General features: G+C 53.2%; 1 protein-coding gene across 3 annotated transcripts in view; it reads right to left on the bottom strand.

Moving 5' to 3' along the window:
* Positions 1-3521: 3521 nt before the first annotated feature.
* The window catches only part of SMAD7 (SMAD family member 7), a 30260-nt gene continuing 21767 nt past the window's right edge, over positions 3522-12014 (bottom strand). For all 3 annotated transcript variants that reach the window (XM_006075246.4, XM_006075247.4, XM_006075245.4), the window contains one exon: positions 3522-5554. In XM_006075246.4, the coding sequence (XP_006075308.1) occupies positions 5016-5554 (539 nt within the window). In that variant the 3' untranslated portion in view covers positions 3522-5015. The remainder of the gene's footprint in view (positions 5555-12014) is intronic.

The raw sequence follows: 12014 nt of genomic DNA, 5'->3' as shown, positions 1-12014 counted from the left end.
GGAGAGAAAGATCCTCTGGAGGCTGAGGGTGGGGCCTCACCATCAGGAAGTCTGCTTGCTGTGTGCCTTGGTGCAGTTCCATCCTTCCCTGCCCCCAGACTATATATGTGGGTGTCCTGGGCAAGTCACTCACCTGTGGGAGGGCCGCCTCTTCCAGAGCTTGGCCAACGTCTGCTTCTGGGTTGCCACAGTGGGGCCCTGGCAGGGCATGCACTGGGAAGATCCTTGGTGAACACCGAGCTGTACCTGTACAGAACTCAGGTGCTCAGCAATCAGATCAGCTTGGTCCTTTCAACTGGACCTTGTTTTAGAAAAAAAAAATCAGCCCTATTCCATCACTCTTGACCCAAGCCTGCCCATGGAGATGAGATAGCATAGAAGTGATGAAAGCTGACACCATCACTTACCACCTGGGGGACCTGGGCAGCTCTCTAACCTCCATTTCTTCATGTCGAGCAGGGCTTCATGATGATGTAGCTCCTTTTAGGATGATTGTAAGAATTATATGGGACGATACCAATGTAAAATGCCTGGGACACTACTTACCGCATAATCAGAACACAATCAGTGCTGGGTATTATTATTTCCATTCCAAGCTAAGCCCACAGTTCTGCCTCTCCCTCCCTCGTTGGGACAAGCCCTGTCTGAACACCATACCAGAAATTTTTAGGGCACTGGATCCTAAGAGGGGCCCTAACTGAGATCCCAGAGTGACAAAAACTTACTGTTCAATAGGGAAGAGAGGCTCCTATACCACTGATGTCTCTTTAGAGCAGAAATTTTTAAGGGAGAGGTTTCCTGAAGGAGGTTTAGTCTGAGTTGCATGTTGAAGGATAAGAAGTCAATTGAAGAATGAGCTGGAAAGCTCTTGCTTAGAAACACGCAAGTAAGGTGTGTTTGAGGAACTGCAAGTTACCCTGCATGCGGGTACCAAGACCGAGGGTGTGTGTGTGTGTTGAGGGGTTAAAGCATGAGATTGGTGGGGCAGATGCTGAAGGGGAACCTGGAGCAGAGGAAGAAAGGCCAAGGAGGCTCTAGACAGCCCTGAACTAAATCGTGCTAGTGGGGACAGAGCAAGGGAACATACATGAGAAAGGTTTGCATCTTCTAACCATGGACGGACTGAGGCAGGGAGGACAGGATCTGGTTTGTTTCTTCATGATGGGAGTGGGCAGCTGAGGCCTCGCAGGTTAGGGGAGATGAAGGTACCTGAGTGGTGTTGCCACCTCGGGACAGGATGTGGCCTGAGAAAAGAACAGAGGGCACACCTGTGATGCACCCCAAATCTGACTGGTGGGCTGAGAAAGGAAGGAGAATCAGGCGGCAGGAAAACGTCCCTTCTAGGGAGCGTCTGGTCTGGTCCTTCCCTCCACGAATCTGAACTCCATCTGGGCTGGAGGTCCTAGCTCCTCGCTCAACACATTCCGCCCGTGTTGCTGACCACGCTCAGGTGCAGGCAGCTTGTCCTCCAGCACCATCAAGGCCACATCATCAAGGCCACGTGCCCCCTGAACATCCTGGCACACGGCAGGTGCCCAGGGGCTGGTTCTGGTGACAGCCGCTCAGTGCTTCGTACTAGAAACGAAGCACTATGGGGGTACTTATGGGGTCTCCTCTAAGTACCCCTCTTTCCCTGACTCAGAGTCAGCAATCCCACAGGGGTCCACTTGCCAGCAGCCCAGTTCCAGCCTGATGGGCTGAAAGTCAAGTCCAGGTGACAGAGGAGGGCGTGAAGGTGATGCCACAGCTCTTTCCTCTGGACCCAGAAGCCCTGACCATGCAGCTTGCCTGGCCCGCAGCAAGGGGCCCACCTCCGCCTGCTTTGAGGCACCCCAAATAACATCTCTGTAGAGTATGGACTAAAAAGTAGGGCCAGAGTTGGGCCCTGACCCCCGCCCCAAGCACTTCCTCACCAGGTGACCTTGGGCAAGTCTTTTAACCTCTCAGAGCCTTCAGTTTTGCAGGGGGTCCTAGTGAGGATTAAATAATTCTCTTAAATGCTTAACATCATGGCTGGCAACCAGCTAAGCATTCAATAAATGGTAGCTATTATTATTATTAAAGAGCTTCCTGGCATGCTGATGCAAGTTAAGAGCAAACAAAAATGCCTTTGACAGCTCCCTAATGTAACACCTTCCACCCCACCCCTCCTCCACCACTACCACCCGGGAGTTAATTAGAGCCCTCCTTGGGTGTTTTCCAGACATGGGATTTTACACTTATTCCAGGTTGCAGAACGAGAATAAACGAAGGCAGGTTTCAGTTCAACTGATAAAGAGCTGCCTCAAGTGGTGGTGAGTTCCCCATCACCTCATGGAACAAGCTGGCCCAGATGACCATTTAGCTTCCCTGGTGGCTCAGAGGGTAAAGAATCTGCTTGCAATGCAGGAGACCTGGGTTCGATCCTTGGGTCAGAAAGATCCCCTGGAGAAGGGACTGGCTACCCACTCCGGTATTCTTGCCTGGAGAATCCCACGGACAGAAGAGCCTGGTGGGCTACAGTCCTTGAGGTCGCAAAGAATCTGACGTGTGTGAGCTACTAAGCGCGCGCACATGCGCGCGCGCACAAACACACACACACACACACACACCCTCACTACACAATTGTAGAATTCCCTTGAATTACAGTAGCGGTGCCAGCAGGCTGTAATGCTTTGCGTCATTTGGCAAAAGGAAAACTTGGCCATCCTATTTTGGTCCTCCAAAAACTTTTTTTCTGAAACCGTATCAGTTTGCAATATCCAAAATCTTAAGGTTCAAGAGTCTCAGAGACACGAAAACAGCCTCGTTTGGTGCCTGGACTATTTCTTGTGCGAGAGACCTAAAATGTGGCTTAGATCAAGCAGTGGAAATCCCAGGGGCAGTCCCGAAGGGGCAGTTGACCAGCAGATGCCACTCAGCTAAGCTGGTCTGGGCCGAGGGATTAGAGATCTGGAAGAGTGTTTGCAGAGGCAGAGTGGGACTGGCACTCCTTCCGGCCAACTCCAGCTCCCCAAGTGCCCAGTGCCTTGGAGAGACCTCCGCCCACCAACACTCAGCCCCCGCCTCATCTCAACCCCAGGGTTCAGCCCTCAGGGAATCTGTCCTGGAACCCAGGGTGGCAGTGACTTTCCTCTGGGAAACTTGCACTAGCCTCAGAATTTAATGTAAATCGAGGAGTTAAGAAGCAGGAAGCAAGGGGCCCAAGTGCTTGGGGCTTTACCTCTCTCAGGGCAACCTCCTCCCTGTCATCTGAGATGACATCCCCTTTTCTCAACTCTTCAGGCCTTAAAAAATCAGCTGCCCTTGCAACTGAGGGTTAGAGTTCCCTAACCCAAGGTTGACCCGTTACAAATTGAGGACACCTGCCTAAGGATCTGAGGAAGACCAAGCGGTTTTGGATGTCTCTCCCTTCTGTGGTTCCCCCGACCAAGCTTCCTCCCCCACCAAGCTCTGGGAGACCCCCAAGTGTCCTGGATTCTGATGGCTGCATCCCACCCTCCTCCCGTCAGAAGAAAAAGGAGCTGGAGGACAACATGGAATCAAGTATACATTTTAAAAATTGTTTAATGGAACATAAACTCCTTTAGAAAAACATTCAGCCAGGTGATAACACCCATAGAAAAAAACACCAATCTTGTGTTTATCTTTTTTAATTTGGCATTTGTTATTTGCATTTATATTAAAGCAAAGTGCATCTTTTCTTTATTTTGTTTATACACATTGCACAATACATAAATAATGATGCTTATAAAACGTCTTTATATTTACAAGTAATAATATATTTATATATAACATAAAATACATTTTTTCTTTAATAAATCTCAGGTTTTGTTTTTTTTTTTTCAGGAGTCCTTTCTCTCTCAAAGCACTACAATGCTAAATTTCCAATGAGAATGCTTCTCTTGTTCATTTAAACCTTTGTAGTTAGAAAAATAGCTTATGTTAAAGTCTAAACATGCTCATTGAGCTAAGAGCAGTGTCAACGTATCATACGAGTGTATGAGTTGTAGAAGAAATGATAGGGTTAGGTGTCAGCTCAGGATGGTACCTTGGGTTAAGATGGACCGAATCCTTCTTGGTGGGAAGGGGTTGGGGGTGGGGGGTGGAGGGCTGCTCCCCTCGCTGGTCTAACAGCAGAGCTCAACACACAGGCTGCGGAGGGGAGGAAAGTGCTGAGCTGGCTTTGTGAGTCCAGGAAAAACCTGATGTAACCAGGGCAGGGGAGAGGTGGAGGGGACTGAGAGGGCGCTGGGTGAGCAACACTGTGACGGGGCTGCCCCGGCAACCCTTGGGAAGCCCATCTCAGAGACGTCCAGGAGCAGATGGCCAAGACAGACAGCTATGACGATGGCAGCGGGGTGGCCAGAGGGGAGTGAGGCAGCACAGGGGAAACGGGTTCTGGTCCGGCCTCTGGCGGGGCGGCTTCAGAGAAGCCTTCAGACAGGCCAATGTCCGAGAAGGGGCGAGGCGGGGTGGGGGCTTCCCCAGGCTCTGGGGACAGAGCCTTCTGCTGGGACACCCGCTGCCCCACTGAGCGTGTCCAAAGGGCAAAGGAGACACAAACCTCTCAGCAGGCAACACGCATAGGAAACAGAGCACACCACTTTCCCTTGTCTACACACACGCACGCACGCACTGACGCGCACACACACAGACACACACACACACACACCCCTGACAAGGGCAGTGATGACACCAAGGGTGGGGCCTGCTCCCACTTACGCGGCTGCTCCCCACTTACGCGGTGTTCGGTGGTACTGAGTTTTTTGCTTCCCCTTTTTCGTATCGCACTGTTCTGCCAACCATACCACTCTCCGCCCCTCCAAACCCCAAAAATTCTTTTCATAAGCTATTTCTCAAAGAACAAAACAGAACATAAACAAGGACGACGAGAAGAAGGAGGGTGGGCGGTGGGGGGGGAAATAATGACCAAAGAGTTTGCATGAAAAGCAAGCACTCAGGAGGGAAATATTAGCAGCAAAGTAGTTTGGACTGGGCCCGCTCGGCTCCCGCTCTGCCCTCTCCCCACGCGGCTACCGGCTGTTGAAGATGACCTCCAGCCAGCACGGGCAGCTGCTGATGAACTGGCGAGTGTAACACTGGCCCCAGCCCTTCACGAAGCTGATCTGCACGGTGAAGCCAGTCCACGGCTGCTGCATGAACTCGTGGTCGTTGGGCCGCTGCAGGCTGTACGCCTTCTCGTAGTCAAAAGCCTTGATGGAGAAACCGGGGAACACTTTGTGTACCAACAGCGTCCTGGAGTCCGGGTTGTCCAGTGTGGCCGACTTGATGAAGATGGGGTAACTGCTGCGGTTGTACACCCACACGCCGTCCACTTCCCGCGTGAGCTGGATGCCACAGCCGATTTTGCTCCGTACTTTCTGCACCAGCTGACTCTTGTTGTCCGAATTGAGCTGTCCGAGGCAAAAGCCATTCCCCTGAGGTAGATCATAGAAGATGTCCAGGGAGGGCTCCTGGACACAGTAGAGCCTCCCCACTCTCGTCTTCTCCTCCCAGTATGCCACCACGCACCAGTGTGACCGATCCCCAGGCTCCAGAAGAAGTTGGGAATCTGGAAAACAAAAGGCGGACATGATCAGTGGTGATGGAAACTGGCCTTCTCCTTTTCCTCCCGAAACCAAGACACACATACATACACCCCCACGATTGGTCTGTCTCTCGGTGCCAGACAGAAGGAGGTATGAGGTGGCTGGCTGTGATGCAGGCTGGACAGTCCTCCTACGGGGAGTCTGGAAAGCTCGACCCCGTGATGGAAGAGCCTTGCCTCTACGCGCGGGGCTCGCTGGGGAGTCTCTCCCCTCCATTCCCCCCACCTCCCTGACTCTATCAAGAACACAGGACATGTGCCCACCTGGCCAAAGGCAAAGCCCCATCCTTGCAGAGCTCAGAAGCCAAGATCACTCAGTAAGTTGACTGGCCCTGGTTTTAGGGCTAGAATTTCAGTTCTTTTAAACGGGATGGAACCTTGAAGGCCAGCGGCTCCAGCGTCAAGTCATCCTCGTGAGAAAACCTGGACTCAGAAAACTTTTTTTTCCTCAGGCTCCAGGGACGAAAGAGCCAGACCTGGACCCCAGGAACACCTGCTAGACAGCCTCTGAGCTTGTCACCCGGTTCTCAGATCAGTGCCTTGGTCATAAGGGATCACTGTCAGGAAAAACTTTAATGGAGGTGGTTTGGGGTAAAAAAAACAAAACAAAAAAAAACCTAGCTTCTTAATAGAAAAGCAACTCTCAGCGTGTCCGTCAGCAGCAGATCTGTACACAAAGGCTGAGTTCACGTCTCCACGCCAAATCACAGAATGCACCCTGGTGTCACAGCCCAGACAAGACAGCACGTCTACAGTGGGTTCGGCCACGCTTGCAGGCCCTTCTTGCCGGCATCACGCCCTTCCCCCTCCCTCCCGAGAAGCAACTCAACCCTGTGCCCTGCCCCCTCCCATCCCCCTCCTCCCCTGGACGCCCCACCTCTGCCTTCCTAGACGGTGCTTCTACCCACAGGCAGCAGGGGAGACTGGGGTGATTCAGGCAAGGTGATTTTTCCTGAACAGGCGTTGGGGGTAGGGGTGGGTGTCTTTAAAAGGGGGATCCATGGAAGGGAAGGGGGGCCTCCAGCGGCTGGCATTCCAACTCCTCCTTCCTCCTTAAGCTGGAGCCGGCGGGGCAGGCCTCAGACTGGGAACCATAAATCTCCCCCAGCCAGGCCAGGCTGCAGGAACGCTGTGGTTTGTGGTGGCAGGGCGGAGACCGGAAGTCTTGTATTTGTTAACAAAAACGGGGAAAGGCCAGGCAGGCGGCCTCCTCCTCCCGCCCTCCCTGCAGTCCTCGCCTCTCATTTACTGGGGTGGGGGGCTTGGGACACCAAGGTTGGGGGTGGTGTGAGACATCTCTGGATTGGTTTGGGCCTCTTTGATTGTGGAACCCCTGGGTTTTAGCGCCTGGGTGATGCCAGGGTATCAGGACAGAGGCCAGGGCTGGAGCAGGGATGGGGCCTGTGTCCTGCTGCCCCGGCAGGCTGGGTAACCAGCGCAGCTCAGTACACCAACTGCTTCCAACGTTCACAGGCATGTCAGGACCTGGGAACCAGTCAGCTCCATTACCTTTTTTTTTTGTTGTTAAAGCAGCAGCCTGCTTTGCATGCTGTCCCGTGAATAAGTCTGTACAAATGTGTTTGGTGACCCCCTGGGACAGCCTGAGCAGAGGTCCCCAAGACACCCCACCCAGCCTTCTCAAAGGCCTGCCCCCCAGCTACACAAAATGGGGAGACTAAGGGTCCAGCCTCCCTGCAACCCCCACCCCTAAAATCAACACCAGAAACCTGGCCTGTCCGCTCCCACCCTCAACGGGCCTTTCTGAACTACAAGCACGAGAGAGGCTATGTGCCTGAATGTGAGTGCGTTTCAACTGTGTGTTTTGAGTGTGTGTTTGCGTGCACACACACGGGAACATATGGAAAAACAAGAGAGGGACAAGGGCTCGGAGCAGAAGGTGAGTCATCAGGCATTAACTTGTTTCTGCAAAGTATCCATCAACTGCTAATAAACTCGTGAGCGCTGGCAATCTTTGAACCCTCTTGCCGAGGGAGTTGGGCTCTGACGGCTGCTACACCAAAGACCCAGAACAGCCATGTAAATAAAAACGCTCTGGCGTCCAAGTTTGCTGGGGAGGAGAAGGCACTCCTCTGCAAGGCACGGGGCGCCTGCCTTCCCCTCCTGCTTGTTGGAGCTGGGAGAGTGTTTCAAACTGTAAGAAGTGCTATTATCCCAACTGGGGACAACAAACTGGGCTGGAAAGGAAGGAGTTGCTGGGAGGAAGGCTGAGGAGACCCTTGGCGTGGCTCCCCTGAAACCTGGCACCCTCTCCAGCAGAGGGCTTGTGGGGGGGTTGGGGGGGAGGAGGAAGAGGAGGGCAGGGGGCTGAAGATCAAGTGACCCCTGTACCAGGCCCCCCAGGGCCAGGGGAAGCTGGGTGGGGGCTGGGGCCTGATGTACGGACAGTAGAGGGGAGGGGGGGTGTGCATTCTGGTGGGTTTCTCTTTCATCTGTGCAGCCCGCCAGTCCACCCAGCAATTTGCTTCCAGACATCCCCTGCAAAGAGCCTCTTTCTGTGGAGGTGAATGGCCCAGCCCAGAGAAACGGCAGCGTGCAGGTGTCCCTGGATGTGAACAAGGCCCCCCGAAAGCCCACAGAAAGTGCCCTAAGTGGGGGGTAGGAGGACCCTCACCAACCCTCCCATGTCACCCTGCAGTCCCCTGGTACCCTGATACCTCTTCTCCTTGCTGCTCCTGAACTCTAGCTCTGAGCACAAAAACAGGCTCTCACGCAAACCCTTCGCCAGAGGGGATGCAGCACACGTCGAGGGGCACAGCGCAATACCCCAAATTGCCACTTTGGATTCCCCTCCTTAGCCCTGAACTCCTGGCATCTGGGCACATTTCTGGGAAGCCCTCAGCAGCATCTTCAGAGAAACACAGTTCCCTGAACCAGGCCCGCAGCCCACAAGCATCTCCCCACAAAGGTCTGTGCAGACAGCTCCTGGGGCTTCCCAGGTTTCGAGGTGAGCAGCCAGGAGGCCCGTGCACAGAAAAACAAGTCCCCCCCACCTCGTTAGAAGGACCGAGGAAGGGTCTTCGTATCCTGGGGGCTGATACTTAACCTCCAAAGGCACAACTCGCCGTCCCTTGTTAATTTCCCTCAGCTTTTATAACCTTTTCCGGTATTTTCAACAACTTCTCCCTCCTCAGAAAACTGTACAGGGGCTTGTCTTAAAACCGTATTTGTGCATTTTAAAGCATCCAAAAGAAAAGCTGTGTTGTAAAAAGCGAACTAATCAGATGCCTGCTCACAATTTTTTCTTTTTATTACAGTGCAGGGAATTTTTGGAGCAACCCCAGAAAAGTGCTGAATCGGCCTAAAATTCCTTTAAGGTTGTTCCCCCCTCCACTTCCCAATTTCCCTTAAAGCATAAAAATCTACCCTTTAAGAGGAAAAGGGGGGAGGCGGTGTGGAGAAGGGGAAGGACTTTGCCTCGTGTTTGCACTTGCATTAGGGAAGACCACTTAACAAGGAGCTCCCTGCCTCGCACAAAGAGTTATTTAATTACCCTGGTCATGAATGAACAGACCAGACCCTTCTAGAAGACCAGAGGCTCATGAATGAATCTCATGCCTGGAATGGCAATGGCACAGGGTGACCAGACCTCAAGGCCACACTGTAGGTAAGACAGGAATTTTTTTTTTTAGTTGAAGATGTGAGGAGATGATGAAGAAAAGAAAAAACTGGAGGGACAGAGAAAAGGCCAAGGTCAGGGCCTCGATGGTACCATGTCGTTTCCAGCTTAGGAAGGTGACCATAAGGCCAGAGAGGCAGAGCTGTTCCAAAGCACCCAGGGGGATTCTGCGAACATCTGAAGTGAGGCCAGCGCATGCGAGCTGGGTCCACACACAGAAGGGGTGCTGATGGGGTGGGGGTCTGACTTTTCACAGGGATGCTCTTGGGAAACCGAGATGCACAGCAGCAGGCACCCACCGAGCCCTACGTGCCCACTGCCAGGGGCCGCAGGGCGCTGGAATGCTCTTCTCTGAGAGGCACTTGGATTATAAAGAAACTAACCTCTCTTATCCAACATTCTCATTACCAAGAGTGGGATGGGTCTGCGAGGCACCACCCTCCCCGCCCCACCCCCACAGTGGTCCAGCGGGGCAGGCGGTTAGTGATGGAACTCAGGCCGAGGAGGGCAACGGGAGGGCACCCATGCAGGCCCAGCAGTACACCTGGCAACCCTGGGATGCAAACATGGCCACGCCTCGCCTCTCAGGTCCAGGGTCCTCCCTCCTCGGGACTCCCGGCGCCGCCGAGGGCTGCCTCATCCTGTCCTCCCCCTAAGCAGTCATCCCAAAGGTTAACAGCTCCCGTCAGCCTGGGTCCCCACCCTGGGCAGGAAACTGGCTGTTCTGAGAGCAGCCAGCCCACTCCAGGGACAGGGACTGAGATAATAGTGCCAACCCGTCGCATCCAATCTCACCCTCAACACAATTAACGAAAAGTTTCTCACTGGTTTTCAGTTTTTGGGAAGCAAATGGCCCAAAACTAAAACAAACACATAAACGCTTACTGCGCCATCTGAGCTCAGTCTGGGTTCTGGGGTGGCTCTAATCGGCCACGTTTACAGCCTCATCTGGAACTCGAAAGATGACGCCAGAGCTGCTCCCCTAGACTCCGGGGACAGCAAAGACAGCTCTGGGGGTTAGCACAAGCTCCCCATGGGGGCTGAAACTAATTCAAAATGCTTCAGGTTAACTCTCAGGTACCCGGCAAACGCTGAGACGAGACGCATCACCACCACCCCAAGCTCTTGCATCAAAGGGATCAAGAATGAATTCTGGCTGGAAGAAGGCAGAAAAAAAAAGTTGGATTTTTTTTTTTTCCTTCCCAGAGCTTGGCAATGAGGTTCTCCACCAAGGTAGCTGGACTTGGGGATGGGCAGGGGGTCCCAACGGCTCTCCTTCAAAGGCCAGGGCGCTTCTTCAGATCCCTGGGCCCAATCTCCCAGCTATGGAGTCAGACATCTCCCTTCAAATCTGCCTCCTGAGGCTCCCTAAAACGGAGCTCCCAGTAGTGGCTTCACTGGTGTTATGACAATTTGCTAGAAGTCCGTGAGAGGCCGGGGCCTGGCCAGCAGCCACACCGAAGGTTATCAACTTTTAGGGGGCGTATCATCTCGGAGGCTCTCCAAGTGCTCAGAAAATGCAGACCACACCCCACCCCACCCCCACCTCACCCCAAATGGGAGAAGGGTTCTGGGGTGACACTTTACACCCAGTGGAAAGGGGCTCACAGAGAGGGGACCCCATGAAGCTGCATGGTGTTAGCATCCTGATGTTAACGGAGGGGGAGCGAGGCAGGTGGAGGCACCTATCACCTGCTGAAGAGCAGAGCTGGGTTCAAGGCCAGAATACAGCCTTGTGTGAGCTGTGGGTAGGCAGCCACCTCAGGCCTCTAAAGCCACACCAGTCCTCTCCAAACGCCAGAAGGAAAAACAAGTGTCCTTCAGAGCCCACTTTGGAAACGCTGTGCCTACTCCGTCCCCAAGTATGGGGTCTGGCTCCCTTGCACCAAGAAGCCAGGAGTGAAAAGACTTCTTTGCCTATAAGCCGCAACCTTGGTCAAGCGGCTTTGCCCTGTCAAGAGTTGCAGTGTGACCTGCCCACAGCTAACAGGAAGGTGGGTGAGGGGCCCCCTTTTGGCTCTGCTAGGCTCCGGCTCCACTTGGGGAGATTCAGTATTAAACAACACTGGTTCCCTTTATTTTTACTACCTTCCGGAGAGTTAAGAAAATAACTTTGAGGAGCGGGGCACATTTTTGCATTTCATTTGCAACAATAAAACAAAAACAAAACAAAATTCGAAGGAAAAGGAGATGGGAGTCAGATTTGGCCAGGTCCATCTCTAATCCAATTTTTTTTTCCCCCTAACTGCAAAGAGTTACAAACTTGTGTTCTTCCTGTCTCCCATCACTCATGGCCCCCAGGAAGAAGTGAGTCCTCAGGGGAGGGTGGCCTGTATTGCTATTTTATTTCCAGTGCCCACCAGGCTTGGTGCCCTGAAGTTTCTCACTCATTGTCACCCTCCTTCCTCCTGCAAACTCCCTGAGCTTACACACTTGGCAGATCCTGCTAGTCTTGAAGATTCGTGACTGTGCCTTAAAAATTGTGATGAGTAATCAGTTACTAGAGGTAAAGTGTACTTCCTTGCTCCCCCACGATGGGCCCCAGCCCCACCCCCCAGAGCCCCTCAGATGGCCCAAGTCAGAGGCCCCCCAGCCCAGGGGTCCCTCCTAAGAGCAGTGTTTTGCCATCAGAGGATATAATTGAGGGTAGCGCCGGGCAGGGGCGGGAAGCCACACATATCAAAAGCTCCCATCTGTCTCGCCAGCCGGCTGACTCGGCTTCCTGTGCCCCAGCCTTCAGCCATGCAAATTATAGCGTGTACCCGGCTGCCTGCCTTCTGAGGAGGC

Source organism: Bubalus bubalis, chromosome 22, assembly GCF_019923935.1.
Source record: "Bubalus bubalis isolate 160015118507 breed Murrah chromosome 22, NDDB_SH_1, whole genome shotgun sequence".
Lineage (NCBI taxonomy): Eukaryota > Metazoa > Chordata > Mammalia > Artiodactyla > Bovidae > Bubalus > Bubalus bubalis.
The sequence above is the reverse complement of the archived record's forward strand: the minus strand, read 5'-3'. Positions and strand labels throughout refer to the sequence as shown.